At 49.3% G+C, this 27727-nt stretch overlaps 1 protein-coding gene across 1 annotated transcript; it reads right to left on the bottom strand.

Annotated features, from left to right (window-relative positions):
• Window positions 1-198: 198 nt before the first annotated feature.
• Window positions 199-27721, bottom strand: TBC1D10A (TBC1 domain family member 10A). The gene is made up of 9 exons (XM_016198577.2): window positions 27402-27721; window positions 10243-10342; window positions 6167-6274; window positions 3627-3733; window positions 2804-2918; window positions 2659-2724; window positions 1809-1998; window positions 1527-1681; window positions 199-970 (listed from the first exon to the last, which is right to left on the bottom strand). Exons 1-9 carry the CDS (start codon window positions 27719-27721, stop codon window positions 497-499), a joined length of 1635 nt encoding a protein of 544 aa, XP_016054063.2. The 3' UTR covers window positions 199-496.
• Between the last annotated feature and the right edge of the window lie 6 nt (window positions 27722-27727).

Raw genomic sequence — 27727 nt, 5'->3', positions numbered from 1 at the left:
CCTGGACCTGACATCCCCTCTGGCAAAAGTACTTCTCAGAGAGGCTCTGGTGTTTGGCTAGGGCCAGGATGAGGGCTCTGTAGGGAGTAGAAAAGAGATGCCGAGCACCAGGGGTGGCACCCCCTTGCCCAGTTCCTAGCTGCACACCAGCTCTCTATACAAACCTGTTTATTTCTGTACAAAAACCATGTTTCTATTTTACACAAAGAGCACCCCCCCCCCCATGTCAGTGCCCTAGCCCTGGGGAGCATTCCCCCAGAAAGAGGGGCCTGAGTGAGGCCCTCACTTCTGCCTGCCCCAGCTGGGCTGGACTGAGCTCCACTCTGGAGAAAATAAATAAGGAGGCTCAGGCAGAATCTGTACTGGGCCAGCCAGGCTCTCTGTACCCAGTGGCCAGGCAGCCGGGCCCTCAGAGGGTGGGGCAGGCCCTAGAGTGTCAGTCCGTGAACCATATAGGTGTGTGGAGACCCCGCCCTGGAGGCCTGAGACGCCAGGGTTACAAGTAGGTGTCCTCACTCTCTTGGGATGTCAGGCTCTCCTGGGAGCAATGGTGGGTTGAAACCTGGGGAGCTGAGTCCTGAAGGGCTGGGTCCTGGTGGACAGGGTCCTTTGGGGGCACATCCTGTGGGGGACATGCATCTCCCCCAGCGATTGCCCCCTTGGCTTGATCTGGCGTTGGGGTCTTTTCCAGCTGCCCACTCGTCTTCTGCTTCTGCTGCTCCTTCTGAATCTGTTTGGGTAGCTTGGGCTTGCCTTTGGAGCCAGGGAGCGGGGCATTTGGGGGCAGGCGGATGGATGGTGAAGGTTGCAGGGTGGGCCAGGGGCCTGGCTCTGCCTCTAGGATGGCCTTGGCACCATGCAGTCTGGGCGGGGAGCAGCACTGCAGTTCACCCCGGGTCTCCTGCCAGCGCCGTAGCTGGATGAGGTGCTCACGCTCAATCTGGCGCTCTGTTACTGGCAACTCTATCACCTGTGGGAACAGTGACAGGCAGGTGGGCACCAGAAGAATCTTCCCCTCTGCCTCCCAGGCTGAGTCCCCACTCTGCCTCAGAGTCCCCCAGTCCTGGTCACTAAAGGCTGACCACAGGAGGAATGACAGTCTGGTCCCCTAGTGGTGGTGAGCTAGGCACTTGAGACCTACTACCTCAGAGGAAAAAGCTGCCCACAGCTCATGACTCCACTCATCTAACTATGTGTCACCTAATTACAGCCTCTAAGAGACAAAAATCCACAAAAGAAAGGAAAAAGGGAAATTAAAGCCAAGGCCATGGATGTGGTACTAGGGAGGAAGAGGGAGTGGTAGGTTGTAGCTCCTCTCATTCCCAAATGGTTCAGAACAGGAAGGCCCCACAAACTTAGGCCTCTCTGGGCCCCTCTTCTTGTTCAGATAGAAGGATGCTGGGCTGCTGAACACTGAGCCTGGGACCAATGACCCACCCTCAGGGACAGAAGGTTACCAGGCTCCCCTCCAAAGGGCCTGCATGTCTCCCCCTCCAAGTGGTAAGGGGAAGGTGTGGGACCCGTACCTCCTGGACCAGAAACGCCTCCTGCATGATCTTGGGGCTGAGGCTTCGCAGCCGCTCAATAGTCTCATACTGGCCCTGGCAGGCCTTGAGCTTCTCTGGGGAGCCCAGGGCATGCTTCAGCAGCACCAACCCTACCCGGAAGATGATCTTCACTCCTGTATAGGGGTGCAAGCAATGAGTGCAAGGGGGCCTTTAGGAAGTTTCTCTGAAAAGAGAGACCCCCTGTGGGCTGGGCTGGGGGCAGGGGTGCTCCCCAGAGCTCAGCTCTGTACCTTCCAGTACCTTCACAGAAGAACATGTCCCAGACACGCAGCACGGAGCTCCAGGGCAGGGTACGGGCAAAGGCACACATGAACCACTCTGTCATGTAGAGCAGTGGGTCGATCTTCTGCCGGCTGAGGTGCTTGTAGGCCACAGGCGATACCTTCTGTAGCAGAGAGAAGAGGATCTCCCCATCCAGCTGGATTGCCTCCTGGGGGAACAGTGAGGCCATGACCATGGGCCCGCATGAGCCAGGGCAGGGTCTACGCCCCCGCCCCCTGCACCAGGCAAGCATTAATTCCTTCTGCAGGTGGCTACTGCATACAGGGAGCCAGCCTCATGCTGGGTTCTGGGATACAATGAGCAGCCAACAGGCTGCCAATCCCCCTTATGAACATGTGAAAAAGGGCAGAGAGACATGAGTCACAGGAGCAAAAAGACTAGGGAGAGTGGGAGGGGGGCTAAGTGCCCAGAACATGGCAGGAACACTGAGTGAGTATGTGCCAGAGGTCCCACTTGTCAGGGTCAAGGAAAGCTCCCTGAGGGCAGAAAGGAGGAGTTAGAAGAAGGAAGGGAAGGAAAGGGACAGAGGTTTAAGTCTATGCCAAGGCAGGGAGGAACTTGGTGCACTGGAGGAACTGTGATCCTGCTGAGCGGCCAGACAGCTGATGGTTGAGATGGAAACAAGTGTGGAACTGATGATGCTGGAGCCTGGGAGACCTGACCCTAGCAGGCCTGGGGACTTCAGCTTGAAAGCAACAGAAGGCTGGGAAGGTTTCAGGTGGGGGCAGGAGTGCCTGTGGAGTGGCCACAAATGGTGTCCAGCCTGGGGAAGGTTCCAGGACAGGTCCTGGGCCCAGCAAGCACTCACCAGTTTCTCACTGTAGTAGCCGGGCAGGTACTTCTCACAGATCTGCACTAGGCACCAGAATGCTTGCTGTGGATGAGAGACACATAAGGCCTTGCTGCTGGGTGTTCCTTTCCCGCCCACTTGCTTGCCCAGGGCCTAGCGGTACCTCAGCAGGCATGTGCATGAGCAGAACAGCGGCAATGGGTGCCTGGGCCTGGCAGTAGCCCTCCTCAGGTCGGTACAGCGTGTAGGCCTTCAGCACACGGAATAGGTCCTGCTGACTGTGGAGAGGCCAAGCATTGCAGGAATGACATGTGTGACTCTGCCACCCACTGCCCTCATCTGTGCCCTATTAGACTAGATCTGTCTCAGAATATGCACTTCTCTGGAAAGGGGATGTGACCCGATTGTGGTCACCAAGGGGATCAGTCTCCCACTGCAGCACACAAACTCTCATATGGCCAGAGGATGGAGGAAGGGGCTTTCTCCATTTGACTGGTGAGAGTAAAGCCTCAGAGAAAGCAGGCCGTAAGACTAGGGCAGGATGCCAGATACAGTTACCCGGTAAGGATGAGTTGGGGGCTGGAGGTATGACCCCTCACTCATAAGCTGTGGCACCTCAGCCAGCCCACCTTTACCCCAAGTGTCTGTCTTGGTACCCTGGCCTGCCACATCTCTTCCTTCCTACATACCCTCTGTTCACCCCACTATCTCTAACACTCTTTCTCCATACTAAAACCTGTTTCCAGAAGATGATCAGGCCAGGCAAGCTCTAACACTGTGGAGTAAATGATGAAAGTTGCCCAAGAGGTAAGAAGAGACACTAAGAGGACCCATCAGACTCAAACCAAGGAAGGAAAACTCTAAAAGTAGAGTTTGGGGCCCTTAGCTCCTGGGTTCCATATACCCTCAAACTCATTTTACCTCCTCTGACTCCTGAGGAACAGGGCCTAAAGCCACCAGCAGACTACCATGCCCAGCCTGCTCACCCATGTCCTCCCCGGGACACAAACATCTCATGGAAAGGGAACTGTCGGTGCAGGTCACGCTCAATCACATCCAGCCACTTGGGGTCCCCAGGGGACATATCCAGCTCCTGGAAGCAAGGGCAAGAGAATATATTAGGAGTTAGGGATGGCTAGGATGATACAACTATCCCAGGTATTAAAGAAACGTCCCCTCCCCATGGGCAATGCCCACCCAATCCCACCATGGACTGTGCCTTCCTGAGGACAGGCCAGGAAGCCCAGATGAAAAAGCCTGGGCAGGGGCAAAAAGGTAAGGGTGGGGAAGGCCCTGGAAACCCTGAGAGGTGATCCTGGCTCCAGGAAGACCTGTGTGGGTAAGAATGTCCATTATAGCTGTAGCTGGTAGTAACTTCTAGGAATTTCATTCAAGACTCATCTTATGTTACATCCTTAAGATGGAAGGCAATCATAAAAGTCCTATCATTATACTGTTCACAGATGAAGGTCAGAGAAAAGTCATTTGCCCAAGGCTTTGTGATTAGAAAAATGGTGCAGCTGGACCTGGAAGCTAGGTTGACTCAGAACTGTCAATCCCAAGTCTTCTGCTACCTATCTCCCTGTGCAAGTGGAGTCACCTATTCAGGAAGGTGTGTGAGTATGTGTGTGTGCTCTGCACCCAGTGCTGTCTGGAAGGACATGACATTTGTCAAAACATTAACCTCAGAGCCATCTCTGTGGGTTGAGATTTCAACAAAGTTTAACTATTTCCTTTCAATTTCTGTGAACATTTTAAGCATGTGTACCATTTAGAAACACAAAGTACAGTTGACCTTTGAACAGCGTGGGTTTGAACTGAACTGCACGGGTCCAGTTATATGCAGATTTTTTATTATAATTGACATGCAATATTATATTCATTTTGGGTATACAACAGTGATTAGACAATTATATACCTCACGAAGTGATCACCCTGATAAGTGTAGGACCCATCTGACACCCACCATACATAAGTTATTACAATATTATTGACTATATTCCCTATGCTGTACTTATCCCTGTGACTATTCTGTAACTGCCAATTTGTACCTCCTAATCCCTCACCTTTTTCATCCATCCCACCCCCCTCCCATTTGGCAATCATCAGTTTGTTCTCTGTATCTATAAGTTTGTATCTGTTTCGTTTTGTTTGTTCATTTGTTTTTGTGTTGTTGTTTTTTAGATTCCACATATAAGTGAAATAATAAGGTATTTGTCTTTCTCAGTTCGACTTATTTCACTTAACATATACTCTCTAGGTCCATCCATGTTGTCACAAATGGTAAGATTTCACTCTTTTTTATGGCTAAGTAATATTTCATTATATAAATTTAACACATCTTCTTTATCCTTTGTCTATCAATGGACAATTTTGCTTCCATATCTTGGCTATTATATATAATGTTTCAATGAACATAGGGGTGCATATATCTTTTCAAATTAGTGTTTTCAATATATACAGTTTTTTTAAATCCTCACATAAGTGGACCCACATAGTTCAAGCCCATATGGTTCACGGGTCAGCTGTATTTTTGACCCAATGCTGGGAATCCACATACGCAGTTGGCCAACTTAAGTTATACCTCGATTTTCAACTGTGAGGGGTGTTGGCACCCTTCACCCCGTGTTGTTCAAGGGTTAACTGCACTACACAAAGAAAAATAATTTATTTGTCGTTTGATATGTTCTATATCTTGATTTGCATGTTGGTTACATGTGTATTATTTGTCAAAATTCACTGAACAACACAATTAAGATGTGTGCATTTTACTCTATATAAATTCATACCTCAACTTTAAAAGAAGAAAAAAATCAATAAAAAGGAAATCCAGAGGACTGAGCAGGGAAGCAGACTAAGTACAAGTTGCCCACAGGACTAAAGCATGAACTATGTCAACAGCTCTCTCATCAGTCCCAAGAGCCTGGGAGAAACCATAATGCCTGGGGCCAGGTCTGATAGATAAGCTGGGGCAACCCCAGAAAAGCCAACTGCCTCCCACAGTTGGGAGCAGGCTAGAGGAGCTTCCCAGACCAGGAAAGCCCAAGCAGCCCCATGAATAGAGAGGTGTTCTTATCCTGGCCACTAAATGGCTTCTGACCCTTAAGGATACTAGTTTGGCTCTGCCACCCCTAGTGTTTATAACCCCATAAGCTACACAGGTGAATCATGTCTGGCTGGGTTGGATGAGACAAGAGAAAGAGTAGAAAATGGGAGGCCAGGAAGTGTTCAGGGTTGTGTGGCCCTACTGGGCAAGCCCCCAAAGGCCTAAGCACACGCAATCAAGGAACTAGTCTGAGTGTCCCCTCCTGATGAACAAGAGCTGGGTGGTGGCCCTCTGAGCCCAAGAAAGCAAACCTGAGTGAGTGTCAAGAAAAAAAGCTGGAATGGGCAGTTAAATATTTGATGGGTGGCTCCATCCATTGCTCATAGTGCTGAGGTCCAGGTGAATGCACGGAGGATCACTCCATGGAAAAGATGTCAAGAGATGTGGAAGGAAGGACAAGGTGAAGGAAAGGCAACTCACGTCAAACTTTCCAGGGTTCTGCTGTAGCTTCACCTTGCCTCCTGACAGGTACTGCCAAGCACGGCCCCGCAGAGAAGGTGGGATGCCCTTCTGGCACCGCAAACGGATCTGAAAGTAAAAGAGAGGAATGTGCCAATGCATCCACCATGGCAGCTCCCCCAGAGGCTGCGTGCCAGCCCAGCCCCTCTGCTGGTGCTTGGCAGGCCTTCAGTGAGCACATTAGCAAGAGCAGAAAATGGGGAAAAAGAGGACTTTCCTACCATTGCTACAATGCAGATCCTATGATGGGGGAGGGCGAGGAGTGGTGGTGACTGCAATTAAATGTGCTGCCACCAGGTGATGGCAGAGTCCTCACATCCCCTTGTTCAAGGACAATGTAGGTATTCTTGAGGTCTACCACGAATTCTAAATATCTGTCACCATTTTCTGAATCAAAATTGAACAATACAAGTTGGAGGAGCCCCATAGGATGTCACCAGGAAGGGATCTGCAGTGTGGGGCACAGCGATAGCCACAGGGAGGGTAGCTCATGAAATGAACAAGAATGTGGCTGGGGCACTTTCATGGGAGTATTTGTTTAAGCAGCTAGGTAGCAGGACACAGCCAGCCTAGAAAGAAGAGATCTCAACACAATTCAGAAGGATGATAGGAGCTGATTAAAATGGCTTCCTCTTTGTTTTGGTCAAGAATTTCTCCCTCTCTTCTGCTCTCCCTAACCCTGAGCTACCATTCTAGGGCAGAGGCAGCTGGCCTGGGTGCTAAAATGGCACAGGTCTTCCCTACCACTCACAGACTAGGAGAGGTGAGGAAGGAAGTGTTTGGGATAGCTCATGACCCAGAGCTACTGTTTAATTCATACGTTAGCTATTTTTATCAGAAAAAATGGCTTCCACTGCCAAAACCCACTCTGAAAAAACATGTCTTTCACAAATGGGGAAAATGAGGCAAAGAGTGGGAAAAATATTAAAGCCATACCATCAGAGGTGACCACACCATAGAGGACCCCACTACCTCCTAGCTGCACTATACAGGCTAGAGGGATCCAGTCCCATGCACTTTCTACTTCACTGGCCTCTCAGAGCCAGGAAGGGACACAAGGTCCTCCTGGGCTTGGGATTGAATGAGGCTCTGAGGCTACTTCCCTGATCGTCCTCCTTGACCCTCAATGCTAAGGGTCAAGAAGGATGAGAACAAAGGTAGCCAGGCAAAACTCCTACAGAATGGGGGTAGGGGAAAGACACTCCCCTCAACCCTTGCACTAAGCAGCCTGCCCTGGATGAAGAAGATGGTAACTTAGGGCAGTGGGAAGAGCACCTGAATGTGGGTTTGAATCCAGCATTGACCTTGAGCCAATTACTTCTCATTAATAGTAAGATTGGCATGACAATACCAAGGATTCTCTTAGAATGGGGGGCATGCCTAATAGTCTGTTTTCAATAAATGATGGCTTCCTCTCCATTCCTCCATCCCAAGAGGATGCCTAACACAGGAGCTACAGGGCCTTGAGATCACACCTAACTTCCCCTCACCTGGAAACCCCCTCAAACAGTCCCATTGCAAACTCTCAGAGGAGGGAACACAGAAAGCCTGGCCTTCCTGATGACCAGCACAAACAAGAGAAAACTTTCCAAGGGTCAGAAGGAGTCAAGAACCAGGAAGGAGACAGAGGCTAAGGGCAAGAGGGGAAGAGCAGAGTGACTGGTCACAGGAGTCAAACTTAAGCTTCTGGGACTGCCTGCAAAGTGGGGAGAGGAAGGGAGTGGAAGGGAACTGCTCCATACTCTGGGAATGCTTTCCTGCTGCTGTGAGACAAGGGTCTCCTTAAGGAAGCCTCTTAGTCTGGGCAGGTTTTGACAAAGGGATGTAGTATGGCCCAGAGTCACAGGTCCTTTAAGCTCCCCTCAGGGTGAAGCTCAGCCGAACCAGCTCCTACATCATCACAGCCCTGTCATACTTGGCCTGCTCCAGGAGAGCCCAGGAACACCTTCAGTCCACTAAGGTTCTCAAAGAGGCCATGCCCTCACTCAGGCTCAGGGCTGGGGAGTGAAATCCAGGAGTTCAGTTAGCCTTTCCCGTACTGGCCTCTGGAATCCTCCTCAGCACAGAGGTAATCTCTACCTGCCTGCCTTAGGAAAAGGCAATGGTGGGGATCAGTAAGGATAAAGCAAAAGAAAGTGCTCCAGTAAACAGAAAGCCTAAGGGATTATCATTCTCTGAGGCAATGCCTTGGGAAAGGAGGCCTGTGTGGCTGTTGAGTAAGGCCACACCCTGCTTGCTGAATTCATACTGCTTGAGCAGAGCCCTAGAAGGAAAGACAGCATTCTAGCCACAGGGCTGGGCCCCCCTCCTGGGGACTCAGGATAAGTCCAGGAATAGTGTTGGGTCTGGACACACTTCATGAAACAGGTATTGTCCTTCCTGTGCCATGACTTTCTCACCACAGGGAGAGCCCAAGCCTGCACAGCCAGGCAGGCAAACCTCCCAGGGCCAGTGTGGCCACAACTGAGGTGGCAGGTGTAGAGCAGAGGGCTAGGGCCTCTGGGTAGGGGCAGGGGAGTGAAGCCTCCTATAGTGGGCCCTGCTAGGCAAGGATAGCCCTCAGCCTCTAACCACAGTGTTAGGGAGGCAAAGGGGAAGAGGAAGTGGTGCTGGTTCCTCTGCTGAGAGTAGCTCCCCAAGGCACCCCTCTGGAATCCCCATTTGCAAGGGAGGCTGTGACAAGAAGGTCAGAGTCACTAGTAACCACAACAGACAGTGGAGAGGGAGCTGAAGCTCGGGGTAGGAGTCCGAGGGGTGAGGAGGCAGGGAAACAGACCCCAGAGTCAGACTGGAGGCAGTTGAGGAACAGCTGCCTTAAAAATATGTTTGTTTGTTTTTTAAAGAGAAAGAAAGGCATTCTAATAAGCAAAAAACGAGTCCCCGAAAGCCCACATAGAACAGCAAGAAAAGAGCCCAGGCCTAGTTGCACTTCTCTTCCCATGGGCACAGGGCTTTACAGTCACCACCTCATAGAAGCCTGGCAACAGGATTGTCATTCCCACTTGATGAGTGAAACTGAGGCTGTAAGGATGAAGTGACTCACCCAAAGTTACACAGCTAGCCAGGGACATGAAGAGAGGACGGCAGTGAGGCTGGGCCCAAGCCCATACCTGATCTTTGATCCTGAGCTTTCTGCTAGGCCCTGCAGCTAGCTGTGCCAGCCTGGACCACAGCACTGTATCTGCTGATGACAGCGAGCCAGTGGGTTCACTCTCTGCACTAGGAACTTGTACAGAGAGACCCCAGCTGTGTGGCTCTGAGCAGGCCTCCACTAGGCCAGGGAGTAAGTAGACCCTGCTGAGGGGGTCAAGAGCATCAACACATACTCATAAGAGTGGTGGGCAAGGACATTCCTACCAGGCAATAGAGTTGATGCCTAAAGATAGGCTGACTAGACAAGGCCCACTCATGTTTTCGTTTTTATACGACTATTAAACTGTGAGATTGCTTTTCTTTCTTTTTGCTTTAGCCAGGAGGCAATAGGAGACTCATCAAATTAATCTAGGGAGTAAGGAAGTTCCCTTATTGTGGTGATAAAGAGCATAGGCACTAAAATTACTAGATACCTTGGTTCAAATTTTGATTCTGCAGGTCATTTCTATAAAGTGGAGATGCCACTACTACCAATCTCACTGGGTTGTTATAAGGGTTATCCAAGTCAAGTGTCCAGCACATGGCAAATGTTCTAGACATTTATTATTATAAAGTCCTCCCCATAGGTAAGCAGCAGTAAGGACTTCCCCAGGAGGGGGGGAGGAAAGCTACCCATATAAGCTTTAAGCTAAGAGCAGCTTTGAAGTTTGACTACAGGACAAAATTTGCATGAGTCTGAAGTCATGTGGGAGGACCAAGTGAAGGCTGGGCCCTGCTCTCCAAACAGCTTCTGCTCCCATTACAGAGCTGGTAGATGGGGCACACCTAAGGCAAATGGCAGTTGGAGAAGCCCCTGCTCCTCTAAGCTGAAATAGTTTCTCCCTCTTCCTCTTCCTCCACAGGCTACCAACTCCCAGCCCAAGGCCCAAGGCTAGGCCCCTCACCTTTTTGTGCTTCTTGGCCATCCACTTGTCCCAGTTGTTGAGCATGTCCAGCCACTTGGACTCTCTCTGCCTCAGCACCTCCAGGGGGACTTCCTCCAGCCTGTGGAGCAGAGGGCAGGGCCCATCAGAGGTGCCAAGAGAAGCAAAGGCCTTGGCTTAGGCCCTAGCCGCCAGTCTGGTCAGTCCTCTTTCTTCCCCCTGCCCTCCATTCCAGCCATTCCCTTTGGGGCTGCTAACTCATGAATGACCTAACACAGATGAGAGGAAACTCTGCCCCCTCCCTGAAAAGCATAGTCCAGAGAGACATCAGGTTCAAGTGCCTATTCCCTCAATGTGTCAAGGGGCCAAGGGTCACAATGTCTTTCTGAGGCAGAGGCCTGAGTGCCTGCATTTGTGCACCAAAGCAAAACATTCCTGTCCTGGATTTGTCTTGATACATAAACCTCTTCAGAGGGCCTAAGTACAAAGTGCAGAGTTGGATGAAAAAACTAGTCAAACAAGTACAGAAATAACATACTCACCTCTTCACTCCAGCAAAACTAGTTACTCATAGTTTCCCCAATTACACCCTGGCCCTTTCCCACCTTTCAAATTTTGCTCGTGCCAGTCCCTTTGCTGGAACGCTCTCCAACTTGTCTCTACCAATCAAAATTCTACACACACATCAAAGCCCCAACAAATACCACCTGTATTTGTACATCTACTAACTGAGCAGCTATCACAACTGTGTCAGCATTGTTCTAGGGCCAGTGCCTCTGGGCAGGCTGTGGGGAAGCACTCCTGTGACCAGAACAAAGTCCTGGACCTCATGGCTTTAACATTCTACTAGCACTGAGTGCTCTCTAGAGCTGCTGGGGGAAACACCTTAGCATAGAGACACACCCCAGGCAGGTAGACAGGCACAAAAGCAGCTGAGGCAGGCTGGGGCAGGAATCCCTGGCTTTGCCTGAGGGTACTTCAAGTGAGTGGGCTTCTTCTAAGGAGTGAGTCCCCAGGAATTCATGAGTTCACCTAACTTTGAGGGGAAATGAGAAGGAGGAGACTAGCATTTGTAGGCTGGGTATTTATAGATGTTTTACTATTTAGCCTACAGAGCAATATCAGTAAAACAACAACAAAATGTATATGTGCACCTCTATATGCACTCTCTCTTCTTAAAGTTATTTTTAAAATAGATGATTATAGATCTTTTAAATTTCTTTTTTGTGCTTCTTCTTATTTTTTCCATTTAAAAAAGATATCCAGACAGGGTATCTTGCTCAGAGTCAAACAGTAAATCAGCGGAAAAACCCAGACTCAAATCCAAGTCTAATCCTAGCCAAGAGCCTACACTCAGTCCTGCCTGACCTCCCACTAAAGGCATTGAGGCGACTGGGAGGAGGCTCTCAGGAACAGGACATGGTGAGGCTAGAGCTTGGCCCAGACCTCAATTCTGATTCTCTCTCTGACGGAAGGAAATGCTCTGCTGTGACTTTTACTGGTTGGAAGAGCAGAGGGAGGGGCCCTGGCAGAGCGGAGGCCTCAGAGACACAAAAGGGCAGGTCTTCTTTTTCAGTGCAGTTTTTCTGGGGAACTGCACAAGCCTGAGAATAGCCTCAGAGCCGAACAGCTGAGGAGAGACAACAGCCTAAGGCAAACCTGGTGCCTCTAGAAACACTGACACTGGTCATCCCAGTCTTGAACTTCTGACCCTCTCACTACCTAGAGGCAAAACCAAGGCATGAGGACACTCCCGTTCCCTCCTTGAGAGATGAAAAGCAGAGACCACACCTTTAGATCAGGTCGGGCAACCCCTAAACACCCAGGGAGCGGAAACCAAAGAACCATGCATCACAAGCCATCCTGCCTTTCACCACCTACAAAACACTCGATTATACAAGTCAGGGGATGAGCCTTCTAGTTAACTAAATAAAAGGGAGTGCCCATACTGAGTCAATAGGAAGTTTTGGCAGTCATGGATGTGGATCATGTCTGATCAAATCCCCCCATTTAGCAGATGAGAAAACTAAGGCTCATAGAGGGCAAGGCTTTCACCTGAGATTACCAGTTTTCAAAGAATTCCCCTGTAATACATGCCCATTTGACACCTCAACCTTTGGGTCTGTCTGTCTTTGTTGCTAAGATCTGATTGCAGGGCCTCAGAGATACCCATTCTCCCAAATGCAGATACACAGGGGAACACATTCAAGTTCAGTGTTTTTTCTTTTTTAACTGATGCCAGATAACAGCTTTGGCTGTTTCGAAGCCCAAACATCAGACCTCAAACCGGAATTTCAATTGGGTACAAAACAAACAACCATATTTCCTGGATTCTAAGATACACCGTTGATTTGGCAAGACCTCCTCAGAAATATACCAAAAAAATCCACCACTACTTTAAATGTACATGTCAACTGAAAGATTTTATTTTGATTTTTAAAACTTTAAATTAGATAATTTTTGAGGAAATATGGTCATTTGAATGGCTTCTCCTCCATCAGCAGAGTTTAAATGGTGAGAAATGGTGAGAAAGAAGATACTGAAAGTCTAGTTGTACCTAGTGCTCAGCACACCACATGCTTTCTAACCGCAGACAGACTTCTCTTTATGCACAGGATGTACCCTGAAGAGTTGTAGGCTATCCATTTATTAAAAATCAGAAGATTCACGTATCCTTTAGTCTAGTCAGTTAGGACCTCAGAAAGCATCTGATCAAACTGGTGTCTAATACAGGAATCCTTTCTACAACAGGCAAGTCCCTTGCCCTCTCTGAGCCTCAGTTTCCCTATATGATTGGATGGCTTGCATTGTGAATTGACCCTCAAAGGATCTCCAGAAAGGAGCCATAGATGAAGTTGAGGTCAGGCTGCCCCTACTAACAACATGATGAGATATAGGCCCTGAGGTGGCTTCCTCCTGGTAGTGGGAAGAGAGCATGAACCTATTTCTAGTGACAGGGAAGATGACCATGTGACCAGTTTAAGGAATCAAATGGCCCATGGGGGGATGCTTCAGGTCTGAGGGCTTCACTCACCTTTCAGAAAACCCCCCTTTCCTTAAGGTGGCCTGAGGGGGTCTCTGCAATCAAAAGAACTTAAGGAGAACAGTCTCTAGCAGCCCAGCCTCTGCTGGAATACCTCCAGATATGGGGCGTTATCTCCAGGTGAAGCCACCCTATTGCTGAAGTTTTTTACTGTTAAAAAACTTTCTGCCTCATGTAATTCCAAAATTTTCCTGGTACCTTCTTCCTATAATCTCAACACCCCCTTCTAAGGCTGTACAATTCTCATACCAGGAACATACTCTGCTTATTTATCCCTTGACACTCACTCATCTCTACCTGGAATGCCCTTTTTTCTCCCCTCTCCAAGTCACCATAACCCTTTCAGAGCCCAATATAAAACAACCACTTCAATGATAACAGCAGCAACAGTAGCTGTCATTTGTACATCATTTACTATTTACCAATTTCTTTCTAAATGGTTTACATATATTATCTCATGTACATTTCATTAAAAACCTACCATAATATCATTTTACAGAAGTAGAATCCAAGACTTAGTGAGGTTAAGTGCCTCATTCAAGGCCATGTAGCAGTGACAGAACTGAAACTAAAACCCAGGCCTGCCTGACTCCACAGTCCATGCTTCTGACCCTTGCACTACACCCCTCTGTCTCTACAGGTCAAGCCCTCAGCCTCCACACCTACCTAGATCTCATTAACTGTCTTCCAACCTGAAGACTTTCATCCTGATTTAAGAACACTATTTCTCAAAGTTTTTAAACTGAGACCCACAGTAAGAAATACATTTTATACTGAGATTATATATATATACACACACATATATAACCAAAATAGATTTTATGAAACAATTTACTCTTACATGTACTAATGCACTCAGATATTTCAGTTCAATTTTATACTATTCTATGATATTTCTTTGTTTTCAATGCTGATTGCAATCCCCAAAACTGATTTTATCACTAATTCATTAAATCAAGACATGAAGTCTAAAATGAGCAAGTCATTCCAACCTGCTCATATTGCTCTGCACTGTCCCTCCCTAACTGGACTGGGTCTTGAACTTCTGTAACTCCCAGTATGTACCTCACAGGTATTCAACAGGTACCTGCCTGGTTTTTGCCATGACATCATGATTTTCATCTGCACTGCATTCAGGGCTATAAGCCACTGCTGCCTACAGTAATTTTATTTGTGTTCCTAATAGCCCAGTAAGGTGGATCCCTCATAGATTAATTACTATTTCCATTTGGCCTATGAAAAACTTGACCCATTCAGGAAGGTTGTATGACTTGGGCAAAGTCACAAAGCTAATAAATGGCAGGACCAGGGCTTCCCCTCTGCCACAGTGACTTGTGTTCTGCTTCTGGCTCCCTTGGGAAGGCTGTGGGGAAATCAGGCCGTTCTAAAGATGCTGCCGTAGAGCTCTATCTCTGGCCCCCAAACCCCTAGAGACAGTCTAACCCTCTCCTCCTGTGTTCTGACTGCCTCAGTGAGTAGCCTGCCCACTAGCAATGCTCAATGAGGCTGATAATGCTGAATGAATGCAGCCTGCAAGCAGAACCTCAGTTGGAGACAGCAAGCCTGGGCAATGTGCCATTTGCCAGCCACCCTCTCCCAAGGGAGAGTGGCACAGAGGAGACAAAGGTAGGCTGCCTGGAAGCCCATGATCCCAGATTCTGTTGGGCTGAGCTAGGCTTAGGTATGCTGTGCTACGCCACAGCCCAAGGTGGCAGTGGCATACCACTGACTCCATATGCTCTGTAAGCAACCAGTTCCCATGCCTTCTCCCCAAACCCAGAGGCTGGGGTCTTCCAAGAGCTCAGAGGGACAAGACTGTTTCCCAAGGCTACTGAGACTGCAGGTTGGGGTTCTCGCTCCCCTTGTCTTTCCAGCTGTCTGCTTTCTGCCCGGGCATATCTCATCCTCTCTGGTTGGCAGGCTCAGTCAGGTTGGTTCCTGTGCCCATGACCTCTTTATGTGACAGTGGAAGATGAACCTTGGTCCCAAGGAACCAATTAAGCTACTCTTCCAAGCTTTACTCTCCAAATCAGCCCAAAGGAAGAGAAAAACAGCTCCAGCAGAAAGCCCAAGGTCACAGGCCAAAGGATTGATTCTCCTCATCTCAACCACTGGGGAGGCCAGCTGGGGTGTGGGGGAGAGTGAACAGAGTGGGGACTTTGAAGCCTACCAACCTAGGTTTCCATTACAGATCCTCCACTTGAGAGACCATGGGCAAAATACTTGCCCTCCTTAAGTCTCAACTTCATTTTTAAGTGGGACCATAACACACACCTCACAGTTTTATAGGACTATAATGAAGAATAAATATATAAGGGACCAGCCTAATGGGTGGCCAGAAAATGGTATTTGCAGTTTACCTCACACATTCACATCTGTTTTCTCATCTGACTGATCCATATACCACAGACACATACACATGCAGCAGGGCAGGATTATCCCCATTTTAAACAAAAGCAATTGAGGCCCCAAGAGATTAAAATATTTACTTAATGACACAGACTGTAACTCCTGGCTTCTGATCCCAGCTCTTCAACTTTATAGCTGTATTAAAGTGGCAGACAGCTCCACTCTCTAAGCCTCTGGCTCCCCATCTATACTATGGAGGCAATGTTACCTTCTCATAGGGCAGTGGTAAGAGCTGTAAGAGCTGACACATTTCCAGCACTGGCCATGTACTAGCTCTGCCAAGCACTACATAGGCACACAATTCCCCAAGGAAGTAGCTTTTATTATCTCCATTTAATAGACAAGAAAACTAAAGCTCAGCATGGTTGAGTAATCTGCCCAAGGTTACACAACCTAGAAGTGGAAGCTGCCACTTGAGCACTAAACTATCTAATAAAGAGAAAGTACCCACATGTAACACTGCCTCAATACCTGTCACATTCTCTTTCCTCTTCTTCCTCACCCAATAAAGAACCACTTCCCTTTGTGCTGAGAAGAACAGAAGTGAGCAACATGGAAATGTGGAAAACTGAGAGAGAATATGGCTAATCACAGATCCAGGGAACACAGAGATCCCTTCTCCCACCAGGAGCTGGAAAAAGAAGTGAGGATAAATAAAAAGCTGACCTACTTTGCACACTGGGCAACAACTTCTGGAGTTCATTAACCTAAGAGGTGGTAATGACTGAAAGTATAAATAGCTTTTATGCTATCATAATAACCGATGACAGGAAACTGGAATGCAAAAGAGGGTGCGTTGGTGGTGTGCAAATGGCCAACAGTCGGGCTGAGAGGACTGTGAGATCACCCAGTGAGCCCCCTCCCCAGATAGCCAGGGAGGCCTGTAGCCCAGAGGATAAGTGATCTGCCCAAGGCCACACTGTGAGTCAGTGTGGAAAAGGAAGACAGTCTATAGCAGCCTGCTGCTCCCTCCTGCGGTCTGGCAGCCCCTGACTTGGAGGCAGGGCAGTGTCCAGGCTCCCTGTCTGGACGAGAGAGAGTCTGGCTTGCTTCACTCCCCTCTACTCCCAATGCAAAAGTAGTTCTGGGCCTGCCTCCCTTTCCCATACGGAATTCCCTCGCTTTGCTCCTTCTAGCCCTGGGTCAGTGCACAATGGTAAACAGGTTCTCTCCACCCTTCACTGGCTTCAGTGCCTTGGGCCTCTGCCCAGCTCTCCACTCTGCTCAGCTTCAACCCCATCCCCACCCCAACCCTGAGATTCAGATGGAAGAAATGGTTCCTTTAGGCACCAGCCTTGCTGGATCAAAAAAAGCAAGGACTCTCCCTTCCCCCACTCCCACTCAGCTAGGGAAAGGCACTGACCAAAGCAGAAACCCCAGGACAACTCTGACAACTATAGAAAGGTATGGAGACTATTTTAAACTTAAGACATCCCTTCCCCAAACCCCTACCCCTACCAGGAAGAATAATGCTTGAAATTCCCCATCTGGCAGCTGGGTCCTCAGATCACAATGTCACTATGGGCATCTGCAGCCACCCTGACTCACGTAAGGCCCCCTTATGCATACTTACCAAATTGCTAGATCTTATTGATATATCTTACCAAATTAGACCTGACACACTACTTACATAAGGTCCTTCTTCTTCCCAGACTCCTTTAAGGTCCCCTACTGTGTTCCTTATCTAACAGAAATCTCAGGCTACTCCTATTCCCTCTAAACATCCCTTTTTCCCCCAGTCCTATCTCTAGGTAGCCCTCTCTCTGAGCTGCCTTCCCTTACCTCTACCCCCACTCTTATTCAGTCCCACTCATCTTCTGAGGCCTCATTCAGGACTTCCTCTCATCTTTACAAAGCCTTTCCTAACTACTCCAAAACACAGTCAGCACTTCATTATATTCCACACACATCTCTCTAGGAGCTGTGTTCCAGGCCCTGAATCTACAAAAATAAAAAAATACATTCCCTGCCCTTGAGGAAGTCAATCTGGCAGAGGAGACAGATGGGTGAGTAAATAAATAGGACACATACAAGTGCTATCACAGGAGCATGTAGAACGTGCTAGGAGACTGCAAGAAGCCCCCAGGGTGGGAGCAAGGGTGTTAAGGGAAAGCCTTAAAGGGGACCTGACTTTTGAGATGGTCCTTGAAGGATTATAGGATGTACCCAGGTTGAGAAAGGGGAAAGGGCATCCCAGGTGGAAGACACAGTATGAGCAAACACAAGTTAACAGAAAAGGACCAGGCTTGTTTGTGGAATGTGAGCAGTCCAGTAAATCAGGCAAGGCTTCTCCCCCCAACTGTCCACTCTGCTGAGGCAGCATTCCACAAAGTTGTCCCTGGAGGGCAGGGGCTCTGCCTGTCTCATTCTCTGCAGTGTGACCTGGGCCTAGAACAGAGCCTGGTACCTAGCTGGTCTTGTGTTGACAGATTTGTTAGCTTTGTGACCTCGGGCTCTCTGAATTTGTTTTCTCCTCAGGGAGATAGGAATACTGTCCTCTACCCTAAGATCAGGTGGGTAGAGCACAGGCAGTGCTTGATAAGAGCACTCTCTCTCTGGCTGGATACCAGCTCTGGATCTTCTTTGAAGCTCAGCACAGGGGTGAGCACAGATGTGCTTGATTATGGCCTTTTACAACATTATAATTCTAATATTCAATTAACATAACTCTGTTATGTTATAACACTTACCAGGCGCTTGTTATGCAGTGGGCATGATACTCAACACTTAACTTACATTGTTTCATTTAATCCTGACAAGCCCATGAGACAGGTCCTCTAATTATCATTCCTTCTGCAGATGAAGAAACTCAACTCCAGAACTCAGTGCTGTCCAATAGGCTAAGTGCACACAAGCTCTGCACCAAGGGAGCTTGGAGCTTAGTGGATTCAAAGCCATAAACTGTGTGATGCCTGACAACTCATTTGGCCTTTTGGAGCTTGGTGTCTGCCTCAGTAAAATAGGGATCACAAGATAAGTACATCTCACAAAATTAAATGAGGTGGTGTCAGTGAAAACCTGGTTCACCAGGCAGGTTCTTATGTGAAACAGCATTACCATGTGACTATACTGGGAGGATGGAAGGGGTCACTCAGAAGCAGGACAGGAAGGTCAGGATGAAAGTCTACAAAAAACACAGGAGGGTGGTGGTAATTATGAAACAAACTCTGACTCCTTCACAAGTGACTGCCACTACCAAGGAGGGCATAGGACCCAGGCAGCCTTATGGCTGCATGCTTTGAGTGACTCTTTCAGGAGCCCTACCTCTGTTCTCACTTCTGCTTTATTATCTTCACAGGCCAAAGAGAAGAAAGATCAGGGCCTTCAGAGTCAGGGTCATCTAAAAACTCTGTTGCAAATGACTCAATGAGGAACTAATGGGGGGATTCCCAACCTGCCTTGGCAGGCCAGAAAGCTCCAGACCACAAGCTGAGTAGTACCGGCTCCTGCCTTACCCCCAAAGCCCAAGGATGGGTGGGCAGCAGAGCACATGAGGCGATCTGGATCTTCACACCCATGCTGCCTTGTTTTCTCACCATTATGCCAAAGGCCTGAAGTGAACCTCAGAGTATAATTCACATTCAGATGTATCATGGATCCCTTACTGTGTGGCAAACACTGCTTTACCAACATTGCCTCTTCTCCCAATACCACCACTTGGCCTGTAATACAGACTCAGAGAGGGCACATGGCAAGAAAGTGACAGAGCCAGGACTTGAAGCCAGGTCTGCTGGTGTCTTTAACCCAGGCTCTCCCACACCCAAATTTAGGTTCTTTTTTTGTGAACCAAGACAGAGAGGGAAGGGAAAGAAGGAGCATCCTCTAAAAGTGGCTGGCTGGGAAGGATCACTTTTGGACACACAGAGTCCAGAGCCCAGAGTGCACTGAGAAGGAACAAGAGATCTACGCACTATGTTCTTAGGCCCCCTCATTACTCACCTGTTTCTGCCTTGTCTTGGGGTATATGGGAGTGGCTGTGTGTGAAGAACTGGGACAGGAAGTGTGCCACCCACTATAATAACGAAACAAAAAACCAACTTAAGAAGCCTTCCAAGAGAAGAGTAGGTAATTGGGCTGAGCTAAAGTCTTAAGGCAGGGACAGGGAGGAGGAAGAGAAGCCACAGGCTTTGGTAAAATGAAAAATTGGAAAGGAGGCGTCCTTGGTTCCAGGCCCTGTTCCATCACTTGCTCAGCCTTAGTTTCCTTGTCTACAAACAGGGTAAAAGAAAACTTACCCTACTGATTTCCCATTGCTCCTGTAAGGATTACTGCAAGGCAATGGGAATGAAAGCACTTTGCAGACCAAAGAGCTAGACAAATCAAAGCATCCTTTGATTTGATTACACTCCCAAAAATATGAGGGGCACTTGTCCTATACACAAAGGGAGATCCTTTCACAAGAGGAACAGCGCATGCCGGAAGCATCGGATTCTGTAGGCTGTGCTGTGACAACTCCTCATGTTTGTGGTACGTCGTAAGAAAACTTCTCAAAAACTTTTCTTATATTCCAAGGTCAGTTTCAGAATGTTAGAAGCAGATGAACTCTTCAACATCATTCCACTAAAAATGCCTTAGTTTATATCTAGGGGAAACTGAAGCTAGAAAGCTTAAGCAATTTTCTCAAGGTCACATAGCAAGCAAGGAACACAGTGACTCGAGGTGAGGTCAAGCCAGCCCTCAGCTATTATCTGCTTCCCCTTGATCAGCTAATCCTGTGCCCAAACCCCAAACCTATCCCCAATAGCTGCACATTGCCCTAAGGTAGGTTTTCCATGCCCTCAGACCTTACTCCTCTCTCCTTGCAACCTTCCTTGCCATCCAATATGTTTATTGGGCAGAGACCACAAAAGTTCAGTACCATTCACCCCACCCCCTCCCAACCAGGCCAGCTAACTCGCTCTCCTACTGGAGAGAGACAAAGAACCCCTTGATGTGCCCTGGGCATGCCAGCCATGCCAGGCACCTTGGGGAGTCCAGGGCTGTAACAAAGCAGAGACAACAGCAGCTCGCTGTCTACTACAGAGGAAGGTCACAGTCGCCCTTCCCTCCCTGTGGCCAGATGGCCCCAGGATGGGTTCTGTGAGAGTCCAGGGCCACTTCAGCCTGTCCCAAGTCTTCCCAACTCCCCATCAGTCCACACAGTCAGTCAGGCACCAAGCTCTACTGATTTGCTGCCTCTTCATCCTCATAGCTCCGGACCTCTTCCATGCCTCTTCACAGCTCTTTTGGTCTGTCCCAAACTCTCCCAATTAGACTCAATACCATCTTCCACGTCAGCACCAGACTGACCTTGATGAAACACAAGAAGGGCTCAGTCTGATATTCAAAGCTAGGCATGGTCTGCCCAACCTACCTTCCTAGCCTTCCCTTGCTTCACATGATCCTCCTGCTTCCTGCTCTTGTCACCTCTGCATATCACATTTCTCAAACAGCTGGCTTTTGGGGCACTTAGTACATGATTCCCTTCCATCCAATGGAATATCCTCCCTTGCTCCTGAGCCCTGGATCAAATGCCACTTTTTTCTGGGCTCCTATAGGTGGAGCTGGCTGCTTTTTCCTCTATATCCCCAGAGCAACCACATACCTCAATTACAGTCTTTATTGCCCAACATTATAATGATTTGTATGTGGTTCATTTTCCAACAAGTCTGTAAACTCCTTGAGGGCAACAAGATCTTGTTCAGTTCTGTATCACAGGGGCTGGCAGAGTAGGTGCTCAATAGATATTTTGTAAATAAGTCCACTGCTAAGATGGATAAATTAGCAAAAGTAACCTTGGCTTTCTCTCCCAGGCTCCTGAGTATGCTATTTCCCTACCTGAAGAACAATGAAGAGCTAAACTGTGACAGCCTCTGAGGAGCTGACAGCGTATAGAATGGAGTATGGTGTAGTGAGACAAAGAAGGGAAAGAGAAAGATGAAATAGAGAAAGCTAAAGTTGGCAGCTGCCCTGAAATCCTGGATAGGGGGCTTCTAAGCAGGTGAAGCATCAGGAGTGTTGGTTTGCCAGTGGAGCAGCCAGGAGAGTTTTCTCCTAGGGAGGGTACCTGGGCTCAGGATAGTAGCAGATTTGCCAGGGGCAGACAAATCAACTAAAGGAGGCCTCCTCTCCCCTCAGGTGTGGTGCCTATAGGATAAGGAAAGTCATCAGCCAGGGCAATGGTAATGGATCGATGATGGCAGGGTTTTTCTCTGGTGGGCAATGCACCCTAGCCCAGAGGCTCAATTGGCTTGGAGTAAGGAAGAGTACAGGCAGTGACATATAGCTGGAGTAGCAATGGGCTGAGTCAGAAGATCTGGAATCTCTCCCTAATCTGGCTCCATTGTTTACTAACTGTGAGGCTTCTTCAGGCTTGGGTTCCTCACCTGTACACAAAGCATAATCCCTCCCATACCTACACAGAAACACTTCTTCCAAAAGGTGCAAGCTGCACATCAAAGTCAGATGGCCATTATGCACTAGTTTGGTATCAAGAGCTATGCAGTGTGGTCTCTGGCTATGGGAGGGTTAGACCAAGGCTAATCTGGACATGCTTCTAGGGCCTCCCCAAGAATCTTCTTTCACCAGGTCTTTTCTGACTTAGCTGTCCATGGATTTTCACTGTATTGAGACCTGCCTTGCCCTCCACACTGGGATGGGGAGGTAGACAGGTTCCTGCTAACTCCTGCTCTGGGTGTGGAGGCCTCAGGGACTGGCAAGCACCTGGCACCCTGCCTGCTGACATCTTCGCAAAGCTTAGTCACTGGATTCAACACTGAGAAACAGGTTCTAGTCCCAGTTCTGCCATTTACTAGCTGGCAAACCTCTGGCACTTTCTTCTCCGATCTTCAGAATGTTCATCTATAGAATGGGGATAATCACACCTTTCAAAGGAAAGTGAGGGTTCACTGTCGGTTAGGGTTGACTCCTGCCCAAAGGGGATGGACCTCACTGACACTTATCAAAGCCAGAGACAGAAAATGAAAAGACAAGACCACTAGCTACTCCAGTCTTTAAGAGGGGGAGGAACATTCACTGGGTACCTGCTATGAGCCAGGCTCTTTTCAAACATCAACTCATTTAAACTTCACCCTGCAAAGTCAGTATTATTATAACCATTTCAGTAAGAAACAGGCTCAGAAAAGTGAAGCAACATGTCCAAGGTCACACAGCCAGCCAGGCTGCAGAGCTTGTGTGAGGAAGGAGCACAGAGCACCTTCTTCCCCCCACCTTAGTGTAAACAGATTGGGTGGCTGGACTAGAGCCAGGCCTCACTGACCCTCTGGAGGTCCTGTTTCAGACACAGATGCTAGGAGGACAAAACATCAAGCAGGTCCCACCACCTTATCTCTTTCCCACAGCTTAGGATTTCCTAACAGGCGGACACACAGGCACCTTCCCAGGGCAGCAGCTGGTGCGCTGGCCCCCTCCTTCACCAAGTCAAGTCTTGTCTGAGGCTCTAGAACACCCACAAGGCCACCAAACCGGATTTTCCTTTGAAGCTGGAGGATGAGAAGGAGGAGAGAAAATGGAGGGCCTGTGGTCTAGAGTCACAGACCAGGGCTCACATGTGCAGCTGCCTCCTCCCAGATGGGCCACCCAGGGATCACTCTATTGCCAACTCCATGCTCTCTTGGGAACTGTAATAGTTCAAGAAAATAGGATGCTCTGAGCTTATAGACTGGAGAGGGTGGTGGGAAGGCAGGGAGGCAGGCTCTGGCCTGCCAGGAGGGCCCTGGCCATACCTCAACAAAAGCTGGCACAGAACAAACTATAAGGATGCCAATTAAGCCAATTCTATGATTTACAAAGTCATAGGGCTGCCATAATTGGCTAGGAGTAGTAGAGGGCCCAGGGGACAGGAGAACTAAATCAACAGGAGACAATACTACTGTTCCAGATGTTCCTCCCTGGGCCCAACTCAGATCCTTCTCTCCCCTAACAGGAAGCCAACACCCACGGGATCCCAGAGAACATAGATCCCCACCTCATCTGGCCTGTTGCACTGAGCAGACTGGAGCTGGGTGGGAAGCTCCAGCCTCAGGAGGCCAGTCTGGCAATCACAAAGAAAAATAAGGGGGAAGTCAGGGAACCATCTCTCAGGCTATCTCCCTCAAGCAAGACCAGCTATCTATATCTTTCTTTCCCTTCCTGACTACCTCTATGCTACAAAATGGACACCCTCCCCTCCCCTCCCAAAAAACAGGTCTGCTCTTCCTACCCCCAAAGTCATAGGAATGGTAACATTACTCCTCCTACCCTTCCCTGCTGAGGACACTTTCTCCCCCTCTGGTCCTTCCTGGGCTTCAACAACAAGCTCAGTTCCCAGCCAAGCCAAAAGAACTAACGCTGCCACTACCCCTGTCTGTGTCCATGCCATCCACGGACCCTTCACTGGCTGGCTGCTTTCTTCCCTTTCCCCACTTACTGGCTACTGCTCAAGAGTGGGTGGTGACCATCTCAGTCCCACCAAAGGTTCCCTGCAGAGTAGGCTCAAAAGACAGACAAGGTGAAGTAGAAAAGACCGAGGGCTAGGAATCAGGAGTTCTGGGTTCAATTCCTGATGTTGCTCCTAATAGACCGAAGAGATAAGGCTAATAATCACTTCTCTCAGGCCTCAGTTTATCAATCTGTATGATGACAGCCATCTCTAAGGTCACTTCCAGCTTTCTGACTTGAAATGTCTGTCAGTAACTGTCATTCAGTAAATAAATATTAACTGCGCATTTACTCTGCTGTAGGCCTGAGAAAAGGTGAGTAAGTCTGCTTTAGGTGCCAGACCTAAAGCTGATCAGTCTAATGAGCTGGTAATGACCACCCAGTCCTACACTGCGGAGGGAGTCAAAAGTGCTGAGCTGAGCCAGGGAAGGGAAGGATAGGTAGGTTCCTACTATGAACCTTATGTTCTACCTGCCTGGCACCTGATTTTCTTCTAGGACCATAGGCCATATAAATGGATGGTGAAGGCAGTGGAAACTGTCCTGAGCTGGGAGTCAAAAACCCTGGGTTCAAGTCCTGGTTCTGCTACTAATATGCTGTGTGTTCTTAAGCAAGTTATTCTCCTCTCTGGGCCTCAGTTTCCTTATCTGTATAATGGTTAAACTGATCAATCTTAAGATCCCTTCCAGCTCAAACAGTCTATGATTTTAAGATCAACTCATGCTAAGCACCTAATAGTCACCTGAGCAGGGTAGCCTCTGACCTCCTTTCTTCCCCATTCCTCTAGCCCCCAACAACTGCCAAAACTAACCGTTTTGAGACAACCTTTGGCCTGGGATGGCTAAAATGGACCTTTAATCTGGAGCCAGAGTCCCTGTCATCTCCACTGCAGCCATCAGTGCTAATGTTTCACTTCTCTGGGATAGCACATGGACTCCTAGCTCTCAACCACGAGACTGGGTTCAGGGCGGTCACCCTGAAACTTCCCATAACTTCCCCTCTTATGGCTGTGGGCAGGGACTTACTTTTGGTTTTTCTGGAACCACAATATAAACAAAGCAGGGAACATCAAAGCTTTCAGACACCAGAGATTTTAGGTTGACCAACAGGGTTTAGAAAGTGAGGTAGGGAGAGAGAAAGGGACCTGGGATCCCACCTCAGCCCCAGACCTACAGACACCAGTGATGCAGAGGGTGTCTGCAAAGCACAGGGTTTGTGGTTGGAGGGTGGGGAAGACAGATGTCTGACAGCCTGGTTGGGGACTACAGCCAAAGGGAGGTGCTCCCACTGGGGCCTCTCTCCGTCCACAAATACCAGAGGTACACCCTCATTTTTCTCAATTTTCAGACTCTTAGAAGGAAAAGAAAGAAAACTAACATTTTCTGGGCCACTATTTGTGCCAGGTACTGTGCTAAGCACCTTCACATAGCTGATCTCATTTAATCCCCACAGTAATCTTGGGAGTAGGTGTTATTGTTGCCCTTTACAGAAAATAAACAAGCTCAGAGATTCAGGATTTTGCCCAAGGTCACACAGCCAAGAAGTGTGAGTTCTTCCTAAGTCTGGTCTTTTTCCACTATATCACACTGCTTTGTACCCCAAGATCTGGTTAACCTCCTGATAAACATGCAGTAGGAATTCATATCTCCCAGAATTCGCCAGCAAATCTAAGCTCTTCCTTCCAAGAACCCACAAATACAACTGGAAACTCCTTTCCCACGTCTCAAGACCCCATCCCTCCCAGAGCCCTGGTCCCTGGTGACTGCCCCTCAATTCAAAAATATACCTTAAATTCCCTTTGGGTTCTCACAAGCTAATCCTTAGGAGACTGTGACAAAGCGTCAAAACAGGATGAGAGAACAGGGGTGCTCTCTGAGTTCTAGACTGGAGTAGGCTTAGCATGGTGTGGGCAAATGGGGAGAGGTTGGAGGAAACAGAGCTAGTGGGTAAGAGAGAACTCTCCTTAGGGGAGGGACCTACATTTCTCCAAAGGAGGAGGCCTGGTGACTAGGAAGCTTTGAGTCTGGGGAAAATCCCGGAAGTGACCTTGATGGGGCTGCTTGTGTGGGGTGGAGTTCTTACACTTCCAGAAGATGTACGAGAGGCTGCAGGAGCCTTAGGTAGTCACAACTGGTCAGAGAAGGGGAGGAAGGACCCTTTGGAGTAGGGTCATGGCACTCAGCAGTGCTGGAGGCCCCCACAGGTGATTTAAGGGGCTATCTCTGTGGAAGGGGAGGCATATCACAAGGGAGGCTTGTCAGTTCTGTGCAGAACACTGGTCTCATGTGACAGGGCAGCTGGGATGGGAGGGGGTTCTAGAGTCCATCTCTCCTAAGAGGACCACCAGCCTACACATACAGTCTCTCTGAGGACTAGGCTCTGTGGGTTCTATGGGGCAGAGTGCGGCTGCCCAGTTTACCCAACTTGGAAGGAAGGTGGTGCTCCATTGCCTCACATTTCTCTGCCTGAGAGCTGGGTGCCTGGGTGCTCTGAGGGTAGGGGATTGGATCCTGCTGTCGCCCGGCCTGCAACCCTTCCCCCACTCTGTGTTTTAAGAGGAGGTGCACATTTCCATAGCATACACAGAAACAGCAGACAGTCTGTCCTGGAGGTGAGGCACTGTCACCTTGTGGGTACTGGAAGAGGTGATTGTCTGCCTACCTGTTGCCAGTGACAGGAAGAAATCTGCCTCTGAGGGGGAAGGGGAGCACACTGGGACCCTTCTATGAGGGGAAGGGACTGTCTGTACCATAGCTGACCAATGTGAGTCCATCCAGAGGTCTTTGTTTCTGTTCTGGAATGACATGGGGACAGGACAGTCTGTCCCTAAGATGTCCCCCTGGTGAGGGGGTAGTGAGGTGGTGAGACAAGAGCGTCTGTGGGTCTTGGGGGGGGGGGTAAGAATAGAAAATATCTGTTGGGGGAGGGACAGCCATCTGTGAGCCTGTCAGGGGGTGGAAAAGTCAATCAACCCTAAGGCCCGGTGGCAGCAGTAATGTTGGGACAAGTGCCTGTCCTGAATTTAGGAGGAGGGCAGTGTTGGACCTTCCTGGGCGGCGAGGGGGGAGGCAGAGGGGGGGAGGTGGGATTAGCCTGTGGGTCAATCGGTCAGAAGTAGTCTCAAGGGTGAGAGGCAGGTCAGACTGCCGAGGATGATGGGGGTGGGGCAGGGGGCAAAAGGGTTCGGTAGTTCCTGGTTGGGAGGGAGACAATCCGCTCTGTGCTAAGGGCGCTCGGTCCGCGTCAACCAGCCCCCCCGAACCACGGGTCCCGCGCTGGGCCCCGGCCCCGCGCCCCCGGCGCTACTCACGCGCCCTCGGCACCCTGCGAGCCCACGATGAAGCCGAACTTGTCGATGCGGCGCTCAGCAAAGCCGTTGGCCTCTGAGTCGGAGCCGAGAGAGCTGAGCTCGTCGGTGGCTGCCGCGTCCGGGCCCGGGGCCAGGCTCTCCCGGGTCCCCGACAGGGTTCCCCCAGCCGCGGGCGAGCGCGGCCCGTTCTCTCCAGGGCTCTTCGCCATCACGGCCGCGCCCGCCGCCTCAGCCTCAGCGGACACCTCAGCCACCTCAGCCGCCTCAGCCGCCCAGCCACAGCCGACGACAACGACGCCCCGCCCACGCGCCGCACCCATTGGCCG

Source organism: Miniopterus natalensis, chromosome 20, assembly GCF_054644295.1.
Source record: "Miniopterus natalensis isolate mMinNat1 chromosome 20, mMinNat1.hap1, whole genome shotgun sequence".
Taxonomy (NCBI): Eukaryota; Metazoa; Chordata; class Mammalia; order Chiroptera; family Miniopteridae; genus Miniopterus; species Miniopterus natalensis.
The sequence above is the reverse complement of the archived record's forward strand: the minus strand, read 5'-3'. Positions and strand labels throughout refer to the sequence as shown.

Excerpts from the sequence above, each read along its gene's own strand:
- TBC1D10A (XM_016198577.2), bottom strand. The coding sequence starts at position 27,721 with ATGGGTGCGGCGCGTGGGCGGGGCGTCGTTGTCGTCGGCTGTGGCTGG. Across the intron at positions 1,999-2,658 it reads GCTACTACAGTGAGAAACTG|GAGGCAATCCAGCTGGATGG; the intron begins GTGAGTGCTTGC and ends CTGTTCCCCCAG. Across the intron at positions 1,682-1,808 it reads GGACATGTTCTTCTGTGAAG|GAGTGAAGATCATCTTCCGG; the intron begins GTACTGGAAGGT and ends ACCCCTATACAG.